The sequence below is a fragment of the Antennarius striatus genome, chromosome 7 (genome assembly GCF_040054535.1).
Source record: "Antennarius striatus isolate MH-2024 chromosome 7, ASM4005453v1, whole genome shotgun sequence".
Classification (NCBI taxonomy): Eukaryota; Metazoa; Chordata; class Actinopteri; order Lophiiformes; family Antennariidae; genus Antennarius; species Antennarius striatus.
The window spans coordinates 19,096,821-19,121,044 of NC_090782.1; the positions used below are offsets into that span (position 1 = coordinate 19,096,821).

The 24,224-nt window shown below is 39.5% G+C and overlaps 2 protein-coding genes across 3 annotated transcripts; both read right to left on the reverse strand.

The window, feature by feature from the left end:
• Positions 1–531: 531 nt before the first annotated feature.
• On the reverse strand, positions 532–10,733 carry il23r (interleukin 23 receptor). Of its 2 annotated transcripts, XM_068319653.1 has the most exons (19): positions 10,637–10,733; positions 10,263–10,380; positions 10,093–10,140; positions 9,795–9,874; positions 8,980–9,091; positions 8,483–8,664; positions 7,741–7,864; positions 7,480–7,646; positions 7,025–7,161; positions 6,307–6,520; positions 6,126–6,208; positions 5,826–6,033; positions 5,539–5,742; positions 4,954–5,052; positions 4,645–4,800; positions 2,815–2,955; positions 2,571–2,658; positions 2,112–2,202; positions 532–1,945 (listed from the first exon to the last, which is right to left on the reverse strand). In XM_068319653.1, exons 4-19 carry the CDS (start codon positions 9,853–9,855, stop codon positions 1,289–1,291), a joined length of 2,724 nt encoding a protein of 907 aa, XP_068175754.1. In that variant the 5' UTR covers positions 9,856–9,874; positions 10,093–10,140; positions 10,263–10,380; positions 10,637–10,733; the 3' UTR covers positions 532–1,288. The 2 variants fall into 2 exon arrangements, with proteins under 2 accessions (XP_068175754.1, XP_068175752.1); XM_068319651.1 differs by having other exon boundaries at positions 10,093–10,380.
• A 785-nt stretch (positions 10,734–11,518) lies between these two features.
• Positions 11,519–24,222, reverse strand: LOC137599453 (uncharacterized). Its single transcript, XM_068320407.1, is given in 18 exon segments — positions 11,519–11,694; positions 12,550–12,691; positions 12,841–13,028; positions 13,195–13,333; positions 13,440–13,616; positions 13,827–13,987; positions 14,087–14,236; positions 14,320–14,491; positions 16,766–16,999; positions 20,445–20,608; positions 20,724–20,865; positions 21,025–21,212; positions 21,339–21,477; positions 21,584–21,760; positions 21,979–22,139; positions 22,245–22,394; positions 22,453–22,675; positions 24,022–24,222. Coding segments are annotated over 18 exon segments (3,084 nt in total).
• Positions 24,223–24,224: the final 2 nt, after the last annotated feature.

Sequence of the window (24,224 nt, forward strand, 5' to 3'; positions counted from 1 at the left end):
GAGAGAAAGAAGCCTGTGAAGGAGAAGACCTCATGATATTTTGATTGAAATGAGGAAGTTAACACTCAGGAAATCCGACAAATGCCATCTAATGTAGGTGGTGCATGTCTGAGTAAAAACGAATGTTTGGGAGCATTTTGATGCACTCACTGAGATATTATCTACAACAAGGAAACCCCCAACTGACTTTTTTTTCTGTGTGCATTTTGGAATAATTTCTCACTCTTCGTCACATCACTGACTCACATTAATGCTAACATTATAAACATTATGATGAGCTACTTACCTCAATGCCTGTGTATTTACATTGGTGACATTAACTTTAGTAAACACACAACAAGACAATAAATGTACAGTAATAAAATCTAATTAAGTCTTTGTTGGGCAAGATAGTTTTGGTAATCTATCTATCTATCTATCTATCTATCTATCTATCTATCTATCTATCTATCTATCTATCTATCTATCTATCTATCTATCTACCTACCTATCCCTCCATCCATCCATCCATCCATCCATCCAATTATCCATCCATCATCTTGCACACAAGTCGACTAATTGTTTTGTCTCCAGCTCCTTATCCACCTTGAGAATCACGGGTATAGCTGGATCCTATCCCAGCTGGCTGCAGGGTACAACCCAGACACTTTGCCAGCGTATTATGGGGCCTGTTCTACTTGTACTGTACCAGCCATAACATTCATTCATTCATTTTCCAACCTGCTTAATCCGCTAACGCAGGTCGCGGGGTAGCCAGTGCCTATCCTGGCAGTCTCAGGGCGTGAGGCGGGGGACACTCTGGGTACGACGCCAGTGTACCGCAGAGCCACACAGAAACAAACAAGCATTCACACACACACTCACTCCAATGGTCAATTTGGGACCGGCCAATTAACCTGAAGCGCATGCTTTTGGAGGTGGGAGGAAGCCGGAGAACCCGGAGAGAACCCACGCAGACACGGGGAGAGCATGCGAACTCCGCACAGAGCGGGACTCGAACCCGGGTCCGCCGTGATGTGAGGCAGCAGCGCTAACCACTGCGCCACCGTGCCGCCCCAGCCAAAACATGTTCTATAAAATTGATCTATGAAGCATCAACAAATTATTCACTGATTAACAATTACTGTTTTATTCATTAACTTGGTTTTGAACAAAAGTAATTATAGTTACAGAAGGAGGATTTCTTCTGATGATACAAACTCACTGAGGTTAAGTGGTATTTGAATAATGCTTAGAATAGTATGAATGGTATAGAATATATGGCATGGTGTTACTCCCATCATCCCTCCTATGTCTGTGCGCCACAGGTGGTAGTGCTGCTGACAGCAGCTACCTGAGGGAAATAACCACCGGTCAGCCTTGCTGTATCTGTAAACTGAGATGAACAAGTGTCTGCTGTGTCCCGAGTCATTAATCCACCCTGCTGTGAATACAAAGAGGGACAGTTTGCTTCTACATTGTCTTCAGTTAATGCACTCTCCAGAAGAAAGCCTCCAACAGGGACATTTGTTGTTTCATACGTTTTAGGCCACACAAGGCTGCCAGCAGACGCGAGTGTCAGTCCAAAAGGTGAATCAGAAAGGTCCACCTCCACATTAGGTAAAAATCCTCCAAGTAATCCTCGAAACACATCTGGATATCTGTCTTCCTTCTTTGGTGGCATCTCCCTCTGTTCTTCTTCTGTCACCATCTCCTCTTCTTCACGTGAATCCAACATGACAATCTGGGGTTTGTAGCCAACATGTTCCACCTGGCTGTCACCGAGCAACCCAGGATCTGACATTAGCAAAGCTGTCTCTGATGTGGGTTGTCCTGATCCAACCTGGGACATTTTAGCCTGGATGCTAGGATACATGTCATTCCTCTCCTCTGGGGAGATCAAAGTGATGAGGGACAGCGGTGGGTCGCTGTCGATGGAGGAGAACATCGGTTCATTTCCATTCTCCTGGAGAAGCAAAACCAGTTATATTTCAGAAGAGGAGTGCATAGCAGATATGTTGGAAAGACGTGTTTAAATTCACATTAAGAGACTGATAGCAGTCAGTTCAATCAGTGACGTGCCTACACTTTTTTTGATTATGTCATGTTATAAATATGAGCACCTTCAATACCTTCAGTAATCTGATGGCAAGACTGTTTCCTGGTTTTGGTAAGTTTTCAACAAGCCAGGCGGGTCTCCGGGATCTACATGTCTGCTTGATCCTGACACAGAAAAAGAACGTCTATTTTTTTCTGGTATTGATAATGAATGATTGTCAGAGTCAGTAGTGAACTTTACAAAGTTTAGAGCGTGTGGTACAATCACAAAGTCGCATCCCTTGAAGCAGCCTTGACCACATGAGTTATGATTTCTGCTGCACATGTCACACTTGAAGCTTTTTGTTCATGTGTTCCTGTTCTGGTGAGTGATTTTAGAAAAATAACCACAGCAGCATCCATCCTGATTATGAATAAAACAAAACCTATCTATTCAACATCATCGGAGAATAATGTTGAATAAAAGTCATGCTTATTATTTGAATAATTTCAATATTAAAGACACATATGAAAGAACAAATGTTAAATAATACCTTTTCTTGATACAACTGCAGCACATCAGATTAGCTATGACTGCTATAAAGATGATGAAGATGAAAACGATCACAACTACCAGGCCGACTAGAGCAGACAAGAAAGGGAAATATATCATTTTAATGAAGTGGTTATCAGAGGGTTAAAAAAGTTTATGGACAAATGCTTTCACACAACAGGTGTAATAAAGACAATTTTTCAAAAGTTTTTGATGGGAGCGTGCACTGGCTGCACGAGACTGACCCGCAGGCGTTGCAGGTTGCGAGGAGATTCGGTTCCCCCGGGGACCCTCTCCTTCTGAGGTGGACGCCGTCATCTGCAGAGCCAGAGATGCCTCTGGACACTCCAACCACTTCTGTCTGGGGCCGGAGCCGGAGACTGTCACTAGAGACAAGCAGTCACGGTGTCTTTGTTCAGGCAGCACAATTTGTACATGTTTTGCTTTTTATATATCAGAATTCTTGATCTTTGAAACAAGAAAGAAAAAGAAAATCTTCATATCCACACACACCCCCAAAAATGAGGTCAAGCATGGAGCCCCAATCAGGAATGTGGTTTGAAAAAAAGAAATCGGAACATATCTACAGATACAGTATGTCTAAGGGGCATATTATCAATTCTGTATGCTTTATGTGATCTGATCTGAGTGGATTTTGTGGTGAAATTGTTTTGTCAAATATTTATGCACAAAGCTGACTCTCGTTCTGATTTGGAGCTAGTGTTTTTTTCAGAGTGGTGCTGCTGTATCTCTACCTTCAGCTGATCACCTGATTCTGAACATCCATTATGTTGTAATCGAATAAAAGGAGGAGATACACAACATATTCATATTAACTTTATATTTAATGCACTGGAGAAAGCATCCAGTTTATTGTAACTGGGGTTCTAAATAGTATTTTGAAGCAGGCTGATTACTAACCGCCTTACGCTTGCATGAGTGCATGGAGCCACATGGTTTCCTGTTCGTGGTCAAAACCAGTTCCAGAAAATTCTTTGGTTAACTGAAGACAAAATGATAACCATCAGTATTTTAAACACCAACTTTTTTCTCTACAAAACATCTGCAATTACCAGTAAGTCAAACAAAAGTGGCATAAGTTAAATTGTGATGATGTATTTTCTTCCACATAACATCTTCTATTCTCCTCTGGCTCTGTTTTTATTGTTTTGACTTTTAGAATAAGTAATTTATTACAAAAAATTTGATTCATACCACATTCCTGGAAGGTCAAGGTGAAATCCCTGCATATTCACTAAACGTTTGTGGGAGGGGATTATCAATGCTGGTTGCACACTTTCCACTATCTCACTGTATATGCCTTTTTCTAACACCCTGAATATGTATACTACTGCATATAGTGATTTCCCACATGTGTGCTTATGCATAATGCTGCAGTACATAATCACAAACAACACAGTTTGGTTAAAAGAGTCCCTCAAGAACAGGAAACAGCTCACAGCAGCAACCTGCTTCCTTTAAAACCTGTAACTCAAAGCAAGGTGTAATTCTATTTTGAAAGAGTGAGCTCACCAAAACAACAAAAACATTCTCTCCTGCCCTTCACAGTGTCAAATAGAGAATTAGTTTATGTTCTAAGAATATGGAAAAAAGGATCAAACAATTTACTAAATCAAATTTTATGCTGAAACTATCAATTATCTAATTATCATATTGCTTCAAAGTGCCTCAAAGTCCACAGTAACATTGTGAGATTATTTGTATTGTTCAGTCCCAAATCTCAAATTAATCTGTTTCCTCCCAAAGACAAAGAAAAGCATCTAATTCCTGCAAAATGAAAATCTTAAATCAGTCCTACAAATTTTCACAAAATGGCTAGCGAAATAAATCATTTATCTAGATAAGTGAGTTATTTACATCAGTAATTTGTTTGAACAAATTTATTATGTGTGTCTATTCCTAAGGTTTGAGTCAGTGGCAAACAAGGAAGGAAATGTGTGTCTTATTGAATTAGTACTTTGCCTCTCTGATTAAAATATGGCCGCTGAGCTGGGTAGAATCCCACGTCCACCCCTGCATGTATGACTCAAACAAACAATGGCGGCAGTGCTCACCATTGATTTCCATGTTGCTGGAGTCCAGTGTCTGGAGATAGATGGTATAGTTGATGATGAAACCTTGCTGCTGAAACACAGGCAACTCTTCCCACTGGACCCAGATCCGCCTGGCTTCATGGGCCAGTACAGACATGCTGGGACCAGACAGTGGCTCTGAAACACACGCACGCAGGCACACACACACACGCACGCACGAACGCACGCACGCACGCACGCACACACACACACACACACACACACGAGTGTTATATATGAGGGGCCAGGATTATATTTACTGTAGTGAGGACAAAGCTGCTACAATCTCACTCTTTTCTTTGGAGTAAATCAAATGGGTTGATGGAGCACTAACGCCTCTGGTGGTTACAGCATACAGAGAGATGTTGTACCTCACACCTGGAGTCAGACCTGAAACACCACAGAAACATTACACACCATTACTCACTATGTTTAACAAGCATTCAGATGTGTTCATGGGGCTGTAGGGTCTAGTCTAAGGATTTTTTCCACTGTGCTTTGTATTTAAATTCTAAAAATGGAAACTAGTGTAATTCACTAAACTCCCAGAAGAGGACGCACTATCACCGTCAGTCAAAATCAGTGTTTTCAAAGTTTTATTCTAAAGAGGTCTCGTTTCCTCCCGTCTGCGGGCTGTCAGCAGGGTTACAGCAAAACTGCTGACCCGGTTTTGATGAAACTTGAAAGAAGAAAGCATCATAAGCCAAGACTGACCCAAATTCATTCTAGTACAAGAAAGCATGTTGTGATCATTCAGGTTTAGGGGAAATAGCTGATATAGCTCCGTAACAGCAAAAAACCTGATGCAATGTGGAGTTGTGTTTTTATCTGTACCTCCTTTGCAGACATGTTGTATGAACAATACATGTACTGTACCAGAGACAGATGTTCTGTTTTCATCCTTAGCCAGTTTTTGCCAGTGCAGCACTGTTGCAGGTACACTTGTCCATTCTATCACATATTGCAACAGTTCACCTCCAAGTTTCCGCCACTGTTTGTCCCTCAACCATGACCAGGACACCAACACAGAAAAGCCATCAGTTTCAGACGCCAACACTCTAAAAACAGGCCCAGCTTCACCTAAACAGTTCCAAAACAACAAAGAATTACGCTCCATTTTTTTGGCTTTTATTTTTTTTAAACACAACCTAATTTATGCTAACCTGAGTGTTGGAGGGTCACATCCGTGGGTGGAGATGTGCCATGAGGGGTGACAGCGCTGACTCTTAGGGTTTGGACCCCTGCTGGCAGCTGCAGCTGAACTGAGCACTGGCTCGAAGCTGCGCTACAGCTCATGTTCTGTTTTTGGTCTTCACCCAGTAAGATGTTGTACTGTTCTACTTCACCACTATAATCATCTGGAGAAGGAGGCTGGGGAAGAGGGGGGTGGAGGGGGTTAGGGTTGCCTTTGTATTACAAAATGGACACAATCAATATCAACACCTGTTGAATCAATATATTACCTTCCACAAAACAGTCACGACCAGCAGCTCATCTGGCCTCTGCCTGCTAAAAGTTCTCCAAACGTCCAACTGCTCTGATGGACCTAAACATAAGTTGAATTAAAAGTTGTAGATTTTTAATAATTGACAACAAACTCTAACACTGTTATTATTAGATTTCTTATAAGAATTGTGAACCTACCTTTTCTCGGACTTCTCGCCAACACAGATTGGCTCCACTTGCTGCAGTATGACCTTTTTCTGGTCGCTGACCATGGTGTGAATTTGGATGTGCTGTTATCTGTCAGCTCGGATACTGAGTTACATGTTGTCAGCTGGAACTCATAATTGGTCAGAAATTTCAGGTGGTCAACTTTTGTGAGACCATCACTGAGCTCTGTTGTTTCTCCCACTTCCTGAAAACAGACAAGCTATGTAGCATAAAGACTCACACACACACACATACACTGCCGGATTAAGACATAACTATAACCAAGGCAGTAACAGACTCCAACATCCCGCGACACCCCTGAATTTAAAATTTTACCTTGACCTACTTGCATAGGTCAAAGATCAAAGCTAAAGCTCTGACCTACTGTCATTGATCAAAGCACTAGCTTTGATCTATGGTCTTACTCACTATGGCCTTCTCCCTTGTCTTTCTATCTTATCCGGTTCCTGAGTGTACAAAAGTTGAAATTTGACCTTGACCTAGTTTTCTCAAGGTCAAGTTCATCATCTCATTTCATCCCCTTTGCTGCCTGAGTAATGTGCTTTTTGTTTCATCTTTCTATATGTAACGATTGCGAAGATATTTGGTGGACCAACCAACGGGCGAACGAACTAACAAACGAACTTACAAACGAACACACGAATGCTAACAATCACAATACATCACCGGTGATGTGGCATCACTTTACCCAGGAGCCATTTTCTGTGCGGAGCCTGACATAGGATCTTAGAGGCTCTGCAGAGTCATTGGTTTTCCACTGCAGAAAGGCCGCCGCAGAGTTCTTCCCAAACGTAACGAGCGTAATACAAGGGGTGTCTGGTATCACTACAATTCAAAAGAAAATGAAAGTTGTAGACACAGTGCACAACATAAAAAAGCACAACTACAGCATCTGTAAAGGCTCACAAAGTCAAGGCTGTTGTAACAACACCTTAAAAACATTTGCTGAAATAGTGATATAGTGATAATGGTGGTGATTCCATTACAGAAACAGAAATAGCTTTTTCTTTGAAAGCAAAGTCAGATGGGTCAACTTCCTTTGATGGAACAGATTACTAATTTCTTGAGAAAATACTTGGTAATTCAGATCTTTATAAAAAAGCCTGTGCGTGCAAAGACATTAAGATTGCAGAAAGAACTTGCCTATGTCCTTCACACAGAGAACGACTGGATCCGACTGTGATGCTCCAAAGTGGTTACGAGCAGTGATAACCAGCAAGTATTTGGTATCTTCATCCATCTGGGCTCGTTGTATGGTGATTTTATCATCATCCTGGATCTGACCTAAATGTACCGCGGTCTCATTTTCTCTGGTAATGAAAAAAAAAGTGCTGTTGTGTGAGATGTATAAATGTGATATGTGTAATGTGTGAGAAAACATAGCACATAATGCACCATGTTTACCTGTTGACAGAAATGTTGTAGACAGTTGAGATGTGTGTTTCTTGTCCTTTCTCCCATGTGCAGTCTATTAAATCTGAGCTCTTTGGTGTTTCACAGATAATATTTTCAGGTTTATCTGGAGGAACTTGGAGAGGAAAGAATGGCAAACCAAAGAGAAGTCAAATAAGCAAGTCAGAGCAAAGCTTTTTTTTTTTTTACCTGTCAAGAACCAGAAAACTAGCCATGTGTTTTTGGCACATGGATGGAAACTCATTTCCATCCATATGATGAAAAAATACAGTTAAAACAACTTAATGAGTTTTATCAAAATAGAAAACATCACTTTTGGTAGCTCTTACTTTCTCAGTGTTCTTAGTTCTGTGTGTTTCAGCTACAGTTGATAATGGATACTACATAAATCTGAGTTGAGCTCTCTGTTTCTCTTGTGGAGCTCAGACTGAAGACGCTTCAAAAATGACATTCACTCTGGCCACTGCGCAGAATGTTCATAGCAAACATGGCATTGCTTAAAATGGCTCAAACCACTTGATAATCTAGCACAGATCTACTCAAGGTAACATTAATACACCACTGACACACTTTACCCACAGTATTTTACTACTGATCAAACCATCAGTATTGATGCAATGGGTTTCCATGTTTTTATTTAACCAACTCTTTGATGATATTTTGTATTTCCACAAGGTTTTCTTTTCTACTTATTCATAATTTTACTGTAGGTATCAGAGCCAAATGCACATACGGCCAGCATGTAGATCAAGTCCATCGATAACATCTTTCTCTTGCCCTCTCTGCCGCACACAGCGTATTGTAAATTCTGCCGTCTGGACGTTCAGCAAACTGAAAATCTCTGTAGGGGAGCTGATTTTCTTTTGAGCCACTGTAAGCCACATTTTATCTTTCCACTCCAGAGATATTTTGGACCTGGAAGACAATCACGATTGCACCTGAACCACATTGAGTAACACTTTCAACATCTCTTAAAGGAGAAATATATGAGGATTGGGTAATATGTAGCATCAAACACCAATCTGAAATGTAAAGATGTAAAAACGAAAAGTACAGAATGAAGGCATCCTGATTATGTTCTGGTAGCTATGACAACATGCGGTCCATGTCCTAGTGAGAGGACATGGATCACAATACCGGTTCATACTTGAGTAGCAGAGCCTATTTACTGTAAATGACTAAATCTAGGTGCTGTAAGAACATATATATTATATTGCAGCATATATCTACCATTCCTGTGGTTGGCATTTTGTGATGTTGCAGTAGACTGTCAGGTTTGATCCCAAGATGAATGGTGAAGATGGTTGTGTGGTGACAGAACCACAAAAAATTGCACAACAACCTGTCCAGAAAAAATAGTCAAAAATTCAGTCCCATCCAAGGCCGAGGAATTTTTGTTTTTATAAGTGCAATGATACACATTTATGTCTTGATCCCTCTTTACTGATGTGTTCAGATAAATCATTCTTTTCTCTTTTCCTTTACTTATTTATAGATAGATGGATAGATAGATAGATAGATAGATAGATAGATAGATAGATAGATAGATAGATAGATAGATAGATAGATAGATAGATAGATAGATAGATAGATAGATAGATAGATAGATAGATAGATAGATAGATAGATAGATAGATAGATAGATAGATAGATAGATAGATAGATAGATAGATAGATAGATAGATAGATAGATAGATAGATACTTTATTAATCCCGGAGGAAATTGCATAAAGCCACTGCTCAGGCATTAAATAACAAATAATACTGGATAAACACCAGGAGAAAAGGAAACATTGACATCACAGGACATACCACAAGACATACACTACACTAACAGACAGACACATGCAGCACTAACAGGACTTATATACTAAACTATAACTAAAATATAAACAGTATAAAATTTAAAAATATTACAGTATTAAAATATAAACAGTATAAAATAAAATCTAAACAGTATAAAATTGAATTAAAATATAAAACAGTATAAAAAATAAATAAATTATATATATATATATATACAACATAGATAGATAGATACTCACAGTTTACGATGAAACTAATAAATATAATAACAAATCTCCAGACGTTTGAGTAAGGACTCATCTCAGTTTAGTGTCAGCAGCTGTAAATAGAAATTATTCTTAATATAAATCAGCAGACAGTAAGAATTCCTTAGTATGAAAATGAGTGAGATTACCATTTGTTCTATCAAATCTCAACAGCTGGTTTGGAAAGATATCTTTAATAGTGCTCTTTCCCAGAACAGGTTATTTTCAATACAGTATTTTTCCACAAAGTCCTAAATTATTTCAGTAGATGTTCAGATTGCTGTAAGCTCACCTTTATGCCATGCTGTCAGCCCGTCTTTGTAGAGTCATTAATGTTTTCCTACCAAGATACAGTCCCACAAATTTTACTGATGGTTATGTCTTTCTCAGATGACTCATTGCGAGAAATTCACTAGATTGATGACTATAACACAACTGAAGCACCTTAAAGAGGTCACTGACCTATTTTGGTGGTATTTTTTTTCAAAAACTGAAACTTCACACGTTGGCTTCGGTACTTTTGTGACCTTCTTCAGTCGCCTGTTTTTATTCACCACTGAGGTTCAGTTGACTTTATTATCTGCTCCCAAAAAATGTGCTGTTGTTAGCAATAATAAACTTAACACATAAGAAGATCAATCTTTACTTTTAAAAACACGCTGCCGATAATGCCTGTTTTGTTTCCATTAAATATGGATTTTAAGTAAAGACAATGCTTTTACAGTAAAAGGTAGAGAAAAGTCGGTTCATAAATATTAGGAACTACTCATTAAAGAATAATTAACTGTTGCCTCTGGACTGACTTTTTTTAAGTATAAAAACATAACAAAACTCACCGTTAACCTGACACGGATCATTACAAATCCTTTAGTTGTCTCACATTTATAATCCGTCAGAGTTCCATAATGTTGCCAGTTTGAAGTAAGCCAAGACTGAGACTTTGGCGAGATACATCAGTTTTGTGATTTCCTTTTACTGTTTATTTTCCATTTTGAACTTGCAACAGCACAGAAGTAAGACTGGCTGGCGGATGGTTTGAAGATAAGACAGACCACAGGTTTGAGGTTTGCTAGTTTTCTGAATTGAGGAGATTCATATGAAATCTAAAAAGTTCAGTTCAGTTCAAATAGCTAAATAAATTTGTTTAACAAATTTAAATTTGTTTTAAATAAATTTGTTTTACAGCCTTGGTAGCAGTGATAGCATAAAAGTAACAACCAAAAAGGAACAGGATGTACCTCCAGCGCCAACTTGGGAAGCTCACTCTGTTTATCTCAAACACAATCTTGCAAGCAACTTTTGAGTGTATGAGGCGGAATGGAAAACTCCATCTTTATATTTGAGCAACTTTCTTACCTTCCAAACTTTGTGCAAAAATTAGTGTGAATGTGACTGTCTGAATGAAAGGTACAGTACAGACATGGAGTATATGATATTCATTTAATTCAATTTAATTTAAACACTTAGAAAAAAAATCTACAAAGGCAAGGAGTAAAACAGATGCCAGGGACTTCTGATTATCTGCAATATTTGAAGATTACATTAAAATCTACTGCACTGATATGTGTTATATTAGCCATTATATACTAGAGCAGAACACAATTTCTGTGACCAATTGTCAACTAACAATTTAATAGATGTTTACCACCAGGAAAATGGATTTGAACATACTGATTTGTTATTGTGTTATAATGGGTATGTTGAAGACAGCAAGTGGTTTATCGTGGAACAGCACAGAGTCGGTAAGGTTTGGGACAGCGAGTGGCCGCAAATTTGAACTCCAGACTGGGCTGCTCTCCATCAGGTTCTGAGAAAGAAAACCTCTGCAGGAGGGAAGTAAGGAAGAGGAATACCTCCATCCTGGCCAGCTGCTCCCCAAGACACACACGTTTACCTGAGGATAAACATTCCAACAGATGAGCTGTATTTAATACAACCACAAATAAAATACTGCACTTCTAAGTCTGAAAGAACATCAAGTAAGAAATCAGCCCTGACCTCCTAAACTAATGCAAAAGAAACATAAATGCCTGCTACTAATCAACAGAATGAATCAATACATGTTTTGTCAAACAACAAAAATAATAAGTGAAATTAATTGGCCCCTTCTTGACATTTTTGGTTTGTATAAAATGCAACAATTATTTCAGACATTTGATGACACTTGACTCTGCCCATTATTGGATTTGTTTGTCTGTTTTGGACTGCCTTTTTTAGATGCGACATTGGACTTGCCTCACAATCTGTAAGCCGTCTGCACCTTTTTTTTGTTAATAAACTGCTCTGGTGTCACATCTAGATCCAATCTCTTGTCTTGCTGTTCCCTGCATGTCTCAGAATCATCCCCATCATTCAACTGTCAATACTTTAGTTAGAATGTCAAATGACGACTTATTGTGGGATGCAGTGAAAGTCCCAAGTTCTTGGTGGTGGATTTTCTGCCTAAAGTCTCTCTTCTGGTGAGTGTATAATTAATGTCGGCTTCATCCAACTGGACTGCGGTTCCTTAGATGTTCATCTATCTCTTTTCACACAGAATCATTTGAATAACTTTGTCATTCCATGAATTCAAGGATCACCTAAAAATTGTGTTGTCGACTTTCGTCTGTTTTCTTTTGTTGTATATTTACATTTGCGTGGACATCTGAATCAACAGGCAAATTTGAAAACAAAGAAGACATCAGAAAGGAACAAAACACTTTTCACATGAGGATAAGTGGGCTTTCGAGGGATGTACCTCCTGACTAACCTGCAGAAAAAGGAAGGAAGGCTTCTCTATTCCGAAATTTGCCATCCTGGTCAAGGAAATGTTGAGGATTGAAGGTGTGTGGAGTTTCCCACATCAATTCATCATGCAGGACTGAGTTCAGTGTGGCCATGATGATGGTGCCCTGAATAAATGGCATTAAAAACAATAAATAAATGTTTTTTATTTATTGGACTGAGAAAGAAAATATCACAATAAATAATATGCACCAATAATAGCACAGAGAGACATGTCTGTAAGAAGACATTCCCACAGGTGTGTTATATCCTGTACCTTTGGGATTGTGTACTTGTCAATTGTGGTGTCTTTGGATGTCATACGGAACACATTGAGAGGAACTATGTTGGCCATTCTCTGAATTTCATGGATCACTGCATTCGTATAGGGAAGATTTTCTCTGTCAGTCACAGACGGCTGTCTGTTTGAACCAACAACAGAATCGATCTCAGCCTGGACTCTCTCTGAGCACAATGAGAACAGGGACAGTGTGAGTCTTGAAGATTTTTGGAGGCAAACGTTGTTGTGCAATCAAACCTGATACCTTCAAATCAAGTCAAGATGTTTACAGAACTAGCAATCAGGGGTTGAGACAGATGTCATTCATACACATATATACAGTATATATACCTTGTATGTGAGGGTAGTAGATCATGTAGAGCAGACCCCACTGTAAAGTAGTGGATACAGTTTCAGTTCCACCAAAAAACAGGTCCAGAGTGCAAATACGCAAATTCTCCAAACAAAGACCAGATTCTTTATCCTCCCTCTATGAATAAAACAAAACACATTTTCCAACAATGACTGGTGATTTATTAATATTTATTTGTTCCTTGATAATATTCAAAGTAAAAGAACGGGTAAAAACACATCACCTCTCCCATTTGAGTGAGGAAGCAGTCAATATAGTCTCTGGGTGAGGAGGAGTCGAAGGTTTCCTTGTGCTCTCTGATCTTGACTTCAAGATAGTCAAATAACTTTGCCATCAGAGTAAATGCACTCTGGTGAGGTCCAGGCAGCCTCTTCATCAACCAGGGAAATATGTTATAAACCTACAGAGTATGAATGTTTTCTAAGGGTTAGACATGAGGTCACAACATGAACACAGACACAGGCAGGTACACCATTGTTCAACAGACTCTCGTCTGTTATGCTATCGCTGATTGGATTTTCAAAAAAATGTACTCAATTCCAAGCATATGAGAAAATTACAAATTTCAAAAAGATAACGTAGTCCAGCATGTTGTTTAAATGAGGCTTACCTGTATCCAAACATTTCCCTGCAATTGCAGGATTTCAATTATGCACTGAAGAATTTGCAGGAACTGCTCATCAGTGTACTCAAAGCGATGGCCGAACACCAGGCAGCAGATGACGTTGGCGACAGCATGGTTCACTTGTGACTGGGCATTAAAAGGCTTGCCTACAAAATAAAGGCAAATGGGATAAGATACTCATTCCTAATAAAGAATTCAAAAGCTCAAAAATGAGTGAGTCAATTATTTCTGGGACATTCTTGTGCCTTTCTGAAGGGCAAATGCTTCTATGAGATACTGGCACTCCTTCTGGATGGACGGCTCCAGACTCTTCTTTCCAACGCCAAAGTTTCTGAGTGTATGAAGAGCAAATCTCCTCTGCGTTTTCCATGACTTGCCATTTGAGAATGCCAAACCTTTACAGAAAAAGTGGACTTGATTGGAAAGAAATGTATGTAACACTGAATGCTAAGATCTAAAAAAAACAACAAATTACTACCGTTATTTCCAACAGTCCCAACGGCTGCCTCAAAGATTGGTATGGCAGGGCGATCTGTGAAATCATCTCCTCTTTGGACCAGAGCCTCTCTCACAAATTTGTAGCCATTAATGACCACAACTCTTCCACCGAAGAGACGAAGGCTGAAAACGTTTCCATATTTCTCTGCAAACTGAAGAAAAGGAGGACACTGAAGAAAAGTTTGACACTGAGCTCCCATCTTCTCTCTGAGGCTGAAGTGGGCCTCAGCTGCATGTAACACTGCAACAGTGAGCCAGTTCAGAGATGCTCTCAAAGAGTAAATCTCCTATGCCATGTCCACACGTAGTCCGATCTTTTCAAAAATGCAACTTTTTTCACCCCACATAGAAAAAAATTCCCATCCACACGACAGTATTTCTGAAAAAATCTCCATCCACACATAACCGCACAAGCGTGTTGATCACTATGTTTATAAGCAGAACAACTCCGAAAACGGCAGGAGAGAGGACCGAGATGTGTGGAAATTCAGGCCGGAAGATGACCTCCATCACAGAGTTCTCCCACCAGCAGGCAGCGCGTCCCGGTCTGATCCAGAACTGGTGTCGGCAAGAAACGTGAATGAATGAATAAATAAATAGATATACAAACATTATGACTCATAAACAAAGAAACAGACATACAAATAATTAACTGTCAATCATATTTATCAACACGTCTTTGACGTGTAGCTGTTATACGTCAGAAAATAGATGTTTTCACTCCGGCTATTCTATTGGCATATGACGGCTCACACAAACTGACGTCGCAGCGGTTTTCGTCACAGGGACACGCCCCACAGATAGAAAAAGTTTCGGATACAGAGTCCACACGACAACGCAGACCTGGCGTTTTCAAAAAACGTCACTTTACCCAACGTTTTCAAAAAGTTGCGTTTTTGTCCCGGATATCTGCCTTGTCATGTGGACGAAAGGCGTAACCGCAACAAAAAAAATTACGTTTTCTAATAGATCCGGCACCGTGTGGACAGGGCCTTAATCTCTTAATTTGCATCCCGCGACAACATGAGATACTGCATTCTGGATTAGTTGAAGATATTTAACAAATATGAGAGAAAATGTCTGCCTCTAAACCTCACTGAAGGACTGTGAGGTTTAAAGGCAGAAAAATGGCACCGGTCCTCACTATGTACTCCATACAAGTCTGTTTGTGTGTGTGTGTGTGTGTGTGTGTGTGTGTGTGTGTTTGTGTGTGTGTGTGTGTGTGTATGAGTGAAGGAAAAAGAAGGGAAGAGTAAAAGAGAGAGAAAGAAAGGAAAGCAAGGAGAAGAAAACGTATCCCAGCAGTTGTGTGATGACCAGTGTGTTTATAACACTGACAACCGACAGTAATAAACACTACACAGCTTATAATGAGTCCAGCATTACATCACTGATGTACTCTGCCTAGACCTGAAAACCTGTTACTTTTTCATGGTTAGCATGTGAGAGTTTTCTTATGTACTTTTCCTGACTGGACCTGCAACTTGGATTCTGTGTTGACATGTTTTGACGTGTAGTGGAATTGCATTATTTGCACTTCGGAGGAGCTGATCTCTGTTTTAAGGTGCTGCATTAGCTTCCTGTTTGAAAACCTGTTGGGAAATCTATTATCTGGGAGAAGCTGAGCATTATGCTTACCCTTTTCCTGGCTCCATTGCTTGGAAGTTTTTTTTTAACCAAAACTTTGAATTTGATGCATGTGTAGTTTGCAGCTTAGGCTCACCTTGACCCTGTAATTGGTTTCTTTATCACCTCCCTCGAGTCCTGAAGTCTAGGCCTTGTGGAGTGGGTTACTATCAAATTTGAATTAATGATAAACACTGCTATAAAGTTGGTTTATTGAGAGCTTCACATGGGCCACCAACAAGTTGGGTCTATTGGAGGCAATTGTTAGTTAAATATGATTGACTCAGTGGTTGCCAGTCGTTTTTAGAACAAAAATCCATATACTGCCAGCGGTTTCAGAAATATTTGACCAATTTTTCAAGACCCACAGAATATTGTATTCTATGACTATGTAAACACTGAAATTATGGGAAGAAAGAGTATACTCTCTCTGTTCATCAGGAAAAGACAGTTTGTTTCTATGTTTCAATTTCTTTGTGATTGGCAGTAGAATTTTGTTTCACAAAAAACACCAGTTTTGACTAAAGAACTGAGAAAATTCTTCTATCCTTCTTCTGACACAGTCCTCCTAGTTACATATCCTAAAGGCATGAATTTGTGGTTATCAGGCAGCAGCTAGTGCATGTTGAGCGTCGAGGGCGGCTTCCTTAAGGCTTAGTGAAACAATCTTAACTTTCTTTTCAAACCTTGTTTATTTATAAACTTAGATCATGCAAATCCCAATACAGCAACTGAACAACAGCCTTGTGACAAATACGTAAATTTTAATCATATCAATTGGGGTCTCATCCCGGACATACCTCTGCGAACTGCAGGTGGAGTCTGCTGGGGTCGATGTGATGTAGGTCACCAATAACAGGAAGAGACCTCGGCCCAGGGGGAAAGTTCTTCGGTGTTTTATTTTTCAAAATATGAGCCAACAATAGAAAAACAACGACAAATAAAGAAAGTGTCCATCTGTCTATCCACTCCAAGCCGAGCACACTCTCTATCATCTCCATCTGCCCGTCTATCAATGCATAATCGACCTCACTGTTTGTACCGTATCACAGATAACAACACTTGTGACGGGTATCGAAGTATAAAAGTAGCTTCCGGTCTGTCTCCTCCAAAATAAAAGCACATTAAAAAAAGCACCTTTCGTTCAATCAAAACCTTCTTGAACGTAATTTTACGCACTAAATAAATTTGTTTTTTTTTGTCTTTCACGATTTTGGAAATATAACCTTTGACGTAAAAAAAAATAATCTCGGAATCTCGGAATACTTAAGGGAGTGTAAAACAATATCTGTGAACTTTTATCCAGATACGGAACAAAGTTTGAAGGAGCCTGTCTTGATCCAAGTGACATCATCCCAGTTAGTTTCATCGCAATTCATTATTTCAAGTCATTGTGAATTCTTAAAATTTAAATCCAATAAAAGCATTTGAGCTTATCTGTTCATTAACACAGAAACAAATTGACTTGTTCACTCACCATTGTTCATCTCACAATAGAGGAGCTACTTCAAGGTAAACAGAACAGGTTACTGAATATAAAGTACTAGGATTGATCATCCATTAGATTCTAACCTAGAAACCTCGTGTAACACAACTACAAAATAAACTCGCCAGAGGTGTGTCCATATTGTGGAAATATCAGAAACTACTAAATCAGAAGGCGCTTTATATAATTTATTGAGCATTAGTCCTCAAGATCACATATGAGACAACGGACGATATTTGGAATAACATTTCAGGGAATGTAAGATATTGTGACTACATTGATAGGGGAAATGAAGGACCAGTGATAGTAACTGAGAAACGAAGAACAATGTGCCACAATTAAATGTTTAATTTAATGCATGAATTGGTTGACAACATATTGCAATGACAGATCTATGTTGATTCTCTTGACGGGAATTTCACAAGCCAAATGACTTCTACCTGTCAGCACTTTTTGTCCCCGGATGTTGTTGTTGATGTTGCAAATATGATAAAGGTGTGAAGTCTAACACATTCAAATAAATAAGTAAACAAACAAACAAACAAAAAATAAATGAATAAGTAAATAAGACTAACTCCAACTATAGGATTTATGTCTCCTCACGACCCCATATCCTTCCTTTACTACTGAAAAATACAATTGAGCTGATTGCTTTATTAGTAGATTCAAGGACTAGAAAAATATTGGTTTATTCTTCTGTGATATAGTGAATAGAGATAACTATGTTTTTAGGACTGTCAGTGGTTTATCATGGAACATCAAAGAGTCGGTAAGGTTTGGGATAGAGAAAGGTAGTTAATTTAAACTCCAGACTGGGAGGAGCGGAGAAAGAAAACCTTTGCAGGATGGATGTATGAAAGAGGAATAACTCCATCCTGGCCGGCTGCTCCTCAAGACACACACGTTTACCTGAGGATACACAGTCCAACAGTTGAGTTTTGTGTATTCATACAGTTATAACAAATAAATACTGATTTTGAAAGAACTATGACATAAACTAAGAACTGAAACATTAGCTGAGAAACCAACCTTAACCTGCAGAAAAAAGAAGGAAGGCTTCTCTATTCTGAATTTTGTCATCCTGGTCAGGGAAATGTGGAGTTTCCCACATCAGTTCATCATATAGGACTGAGAGCACCAACGGGGGGCCCACCCAACACAGAGGATCTACAGCTGGAGAAAGATGTTGAGGTTTTTGTGGACTGTGGTGTGTCTTGTATCCCTACCACAGTCAAGAAGCTAGGGGAAATCCAAATGGCTCAGGAAGACAATGAAGTTTGCAAACCGGTGACATAAACTGTCATACAGGCTGTGCAAACTTGACCCTGAGTTTAAGTCATACTGACAAGACAGAGCAGGCTTTCATCTTGCTCTTGGCCTTCTCATGAAAGGATAAAGACTTGTTCTTCCACCGCATTTGATAACAGATTTTCTATGGCAGCTGCCCACAATACATCAAGGGATTTCTAAATGCAGGGTCAGAGTGAAGTAGTCAGTGTGGTGGTCTGGTATCTCTGCACCGATAGCTCAAATGGTGGAGATCCGTTAGCCATGTCAAAAAACACCAAATGCATTACAGAGAACCACTAGTGTTCACCGGTGTCCCAGATCGATCTTGGCGAAGGGTCGGTATGGATCTCTTCGAGTGGTAAATCATCGACTATTTTTCATGATACATTTATGTTTGACCCCCCCCCCCCCGCTGCCACGATCGCACAAATTTCCCCACTGTGGGACAATAAAGGTCTTTTATTATTTATTATTATTAGAGCTAATTGTTGAGCTAATCTAATAGAGCCAATTGTTTGTGCAATTTCCTCCGTGATTAATAAAGTATCTATCTATCTAAAGTCTATGTCGGCTGACTTTACTATCAGAGCTGTGGTCTTTGCCAGACACCGAACTGCAGAAACTGGGGTGTGCGATAACTGGCCAAAGATTTCTTGAGTTTTTCCAACAGTTTGCAAAGAAGTATAGGTTCACACAGCACAAGCACCCCATGCTATCCTCAAGCAAATGGAGAAGGAGAGCAAGTGATGCAAACCGTGAAGAATCTGTGGAAAAGAAACAAAGATCTCGGGAGATCACTGTTGGCATACAGAGCCACCCCACTGGAGCATGGGTTCTCAGCAGCACAGCTACTAATGGGGAGAAATCTGCACACCTCCACACCCCTCCAGACCACTCACAGAGTTCATATCAGGGTCAGAAGGTCTGGATCACAACAGAAGGAGCTACTAGATCAGTAAAGCAGATAATGCAGATCCACCCAAAATACCTACACCATCTGTGCCAGCAACAGCACTGGTGATACAATACAGGTCACAGCATGCCCTGAAACCTCCAGACAGACTGAATGTTTCATTAATCTTTGTAGAAGGGAATGTGCATATTCTAGTTTGTAAGACTATATGCCAAATTATATTTGTTTTTTTAGAAGAAGTAAAATGAGTTTAGGAGTAAGAAGAAAGAAATGACACAGGATTAATTAAAATTTTCCAGTTTATTTTCTTTGGGACGATTTTGGAATTTAGTGGGGGAGGAGTATTATAATGTGGATGAATAGTTAATACTTTTTCATGCCTCTATGTGGAGACAATGCATTTACATAGGTGATCTTACACTTTGTCCTTGGAAAAATGTTATACAAATGACATCTTCTGTTAGAAGAAAAAGTTATCTAAGTTCCAACAACCTGTGCGAATACATTATTGTTAAAATATCAGACATGAAGTGGAAACGCACCAATGTTCTTTTGTTTTTCTCAAAGAAAGGTCATTTTTGGAATTAATGTTAGTTTATGTTATGTTATGTTAATGTTAGTTTACATTCTATGACTGCTTATGACCCAATAGCCATCACCATTGAAAACTAAAATTGAGCATAATTTTTATTTATTACCAGATTCAAGGACTTGAATAATGTTTTATTTTGTTGTGATTTAGTGAATAGTGACAGCTCTGTTTGGGACAGTCAATGGTTTATCGTGGAACAGCATAGAGTCGGTAAGGTTTGGGACAGCGAGTAGCTGCTAATTTAAACTCCAGACTGGGCTGCTCTCCATCAGATGCTGAGAAAGAAAACCTTTGCAGGAGGGAAGTGAGGAAGAGGAATAACTCGATTCTGGCCAGCTGCTCCCCAAGACACACACGTTTACCTGAGGATATACAGATGAGCTTCACATAGTCATACAGTTACAACAAATACAATACTGAGTCTGATAGAACTAAGACAGTAAGAAATGAAACATTAAGCGAGAATCCAACCCTAACCTGCAGAAAAAGGAAGGAAGGCTTCTCTATTCCGAAATTTGCCATCCTGGTCAAGGAAATGTTGAGGGTTGAAGGTGTGTGGAGTTTCCCACATCAGTTCATCATGTAGGACTGAGTTCAATGTAGCCAAGATAATGGTGCCCTAAATAAACAGCACTCAAGAAATTAATAAATAAACTGATCTTTTTCGTTTTTATCAGAGTGGAAAAACGAAAGATGAATATTTAACTAATATCTACCAGTGATAGCAAAAAAAACCCCCATGTCTGTAGGACGACATTCCCTCACATGTGTTATGTACCTTTGGGATTGTGTATTTGTCCACCGTGGTGTCTTTGCCAGCCGAACGGACCACATTGAGAGGAATAATGTTGGCCATTCTCTGAATTTCATGGATCACTGCATTTGTATAGGGAAGGTTTTCTCTGTCAGTCACAGACGGCTGTCTGTTTGAACCAACAACAGAATCGATCTCAGCCTGGACTCTCTCTGAGCACAATGAGAACAGGGACAAAGATTGGAGGCAAATGTGGATTTTATACAAATCAAGCCCAGATGGTTACAGAACTAGCGAGCAGAGGTTGAGACAGATGTCACTCATGCACATATATACACCTTGTATGTGAGGATAGTAGATCATGTAGAGCAGGCCCCAGTGTAAAGTAGTGGCAGTAGTTTCAGTTCCAGCAACAAACAGGTCCAGAGTGCAAACAAGCAAATTCTCCAAATCAAAACCAGATTCTTTATCATCCTTCTATCAATAAAACAAAAGGCAGTTTCTGGCTCAGCTTGGTAATTTATTATTGTTTATTTATTTTTTGATAAAATTCAAAGTGAAAGAACGGCTAAAAACACATCACCTCTCCCATTTCCGCGAGGAAACAGTCAATATAGTCTCTGGGTGAGGAGGAGTCTAAGGTTTCCTTGTGCTCTCTGATCTTGACTTCAAGATAGTCAAATACCTTTTTGATCAGTGTAAACATCCTCTGGTGAGGTCCAGGCAGCCTCTTCATCAACCAGGGAAATATGTTATAAACCTACAGAGTATGAAGGTTTTCTCAGGGTTAAACAACAGGTCACAACATGAACGCAGACACAGGCAGGTACACCATTGTTCAACAAACTCTTGTCTGTTTCACTATTTCTCACTGGATTTTCTAAAAAATTTACTCAATTCCAAGCGTATGACTGTATGAGAAAATCACCACTTTCAAAAAGATGACAGAGTTCAGCTTCTTGTTTAAATGAGGCTTACCTGTATCCAAACATTTCCCTGCAATTGCATGAATTCATTCACAGACCGAAGAATCTGCAGGAACTGCTCGTCAGTGTATTCAAAGCGATGGCCGAACACCAGGCAGCAGATGACGTTGGAGACAGCATGGTTCAGTTGTGTCTGGGCATTAAAAGGCTTGCCTACAAAATAAAAATAAATGGATAAGATACACCTGCCTTATAAAGTCAACAACCCAAAAAGTTAAGTGCTAAGTAATAGTTTTCTGTAATAAAAATACAGTTTGCCTTTCTGAAGGGCAAATGCTTCTATGAGATACTGGCACTCCTGCTGGATGGACGCCTCCAGACTCTTCTTTCCAAGACCAAAGTTTCTGAGTGTATGAAGAGCAAATCTCCTCTGCATTTTCCATGGCTTGCCATTTGATCCCACCAAACCTTAAAAAAAACAAAAAACAGCAGCAATGGAGCAGAAATGAAAAGAAATAAGTGTAACGTGAAAACATAACACTGACCATTAAAATCTAAATGTAAAGAAAAAAACCAACTTTATTACCTTTATTCCCAACAACTGCCTCAAAGATTGGTATGGCAGGGCGATCTATAAAATCATCTCCTCTTTGAACCAGAGCCTCTCTCAAAAGCTTGTAGCCATTAATGACCACAACTCTTCCACCGAAGAGACGAAGACTGAAAACGTTCCCATATTTCTCTGCAAACTGAAACAAAGGAGGCTGAGATTTTAGTTTAACACTGAGTTCAAATCTTCTTGCTGAGGTTAACATGGACCACACTGGTATTTGACAACGACAAACACCGTCTTATCTACTGCAGATAAAATAAGAGCATGGCCTAGTGGCCAATTGTTCAAAGAGTCATGATATGAACAGAGAGAACAGGGGAACCTCGCAATATTGTTAGTATCAAGGTGAAGTGTAAATGACATTTATGTTTCAAAGGTAAAATAAGGTAAAATAATAATAAAGATAAGGGAAGCTTCAGATCAAGGGTGCTCAATACATCAACCTCAATCTACTAGTCGATCGAAAAGCTAGTGTAGGTAGATTGCATGACAATAAAAAATAGACTATCAGTTAACAGTCAGATAACATCTCAATTTTCTTGAACCTAGGTCACTGTGCATGAGCAAACAACTGTGCTTTGCCAACAAAACAAACTAGCTTCTGAGTTTTAGCCATCCTTTTTTTTTTCTCTTGAATTCAAGAGCTGGACCTAGTAAGAAGACAAAAACTTACCACTTTTACTGCTTGGATTGGGAGGAATTTTATTCACTATGACATTTCCAAAGTGCATTTGCCTCATTTGCCTGTCTACCATTTCAATGCCAAAGAAGGGAAATGTTAAGTGGAATTTTCGGACTGCTCATAGAACTACAACCCTGGCTGATTCCATTCAGACCAAGTCATCAGAGTAAGCTCAGGAAATCACAAAAAATGTACATTGTTAATTGGTTTTGTGTTGTGCAGTATGGGCTCATGCGGATATGCAAGGTACGGCAGTGGCTCAGCGGAAGAGTAAAACGTCTTGAAGACAGGATCGCCCAGCCATCAGGGGTTCGAATCCCGCTCCCGCCAGAAGAACCATCGAAGTGTGCCACAGCCGAGGCGCCCTTGAGCAAGACGCCGTCCCCCCTACAAGAAGCTCATTGGGGCGCGACCCTCGTACGCAACCCGTCACTCTGTCTCCTCGTACTTCTGTATGTCCTCTCTATACTAACTGCATGCCTACGGGCCCCTAGTGTGTGCTGTGTTCTGGGGCCTGTAACCACTGTGTGTGTAATTAACACATACAGTATATGTACATGTGAAGTGTGATGTGTAAAAAGAATTTCCCCAAGAGGGACAGTTAAAGTAATGGTTATTATTACATCAACACACATTTTACATATAAAGAATTCTTTATGTATTTGTAAATATGTTATGCATTTTTTTAGTAGGTAGATCATTTTGACGTGGTCATTGTATAAGAAGCTGGCATGCTGAAAAAGCGTGAGGACCACTGCTTTAGATAATTCCTTCACTGATGGGTGTCATCCTAGACATACCTCTGTGAACTGCAGGTGCAGTCTGCTGGGGTCGATGCGATGTAGGTCGCCAATGAAAGGAAGAGACCTCGGTCCAGGGGGAAAGTTCTTTGGGGTTGTGCTTTTCAAAATACGAGTTAACAACAGAAAAACACAGACAAATAAAGAAATAGTCCACCTGTCTATCCACTCCAAGCCGAGGATACTGTATACCGACTCCATTT

What these genes read in the sequence shown, in the direction of transcription:
- il23r (XM_068319653.1), bottom strand. Translation starts at nt 9,855, where the DNA reads ATGAGTCCTTACTCAAACGTCTGGAGATTTGTTATTATATTTATTAGT. An exon ending in AAATGCCAACCACAGGAATG is followed by an intron (nt 8,665 to 8,979) that starts GTAGATATATGC and finishes ATTGTCTTCCAG; the next exon opens with GTCCAAAATATCTCTGGAGT. An exon ending in GGCGAGAAGTCCGAGAAAAG is followed by an intron (nt 6,209 to 6,306) that starts GTAGGTTCACAA and finishes ACTTATGTTTAG; the next exon opens with GTCCATCAGAGCAGTTGGAC.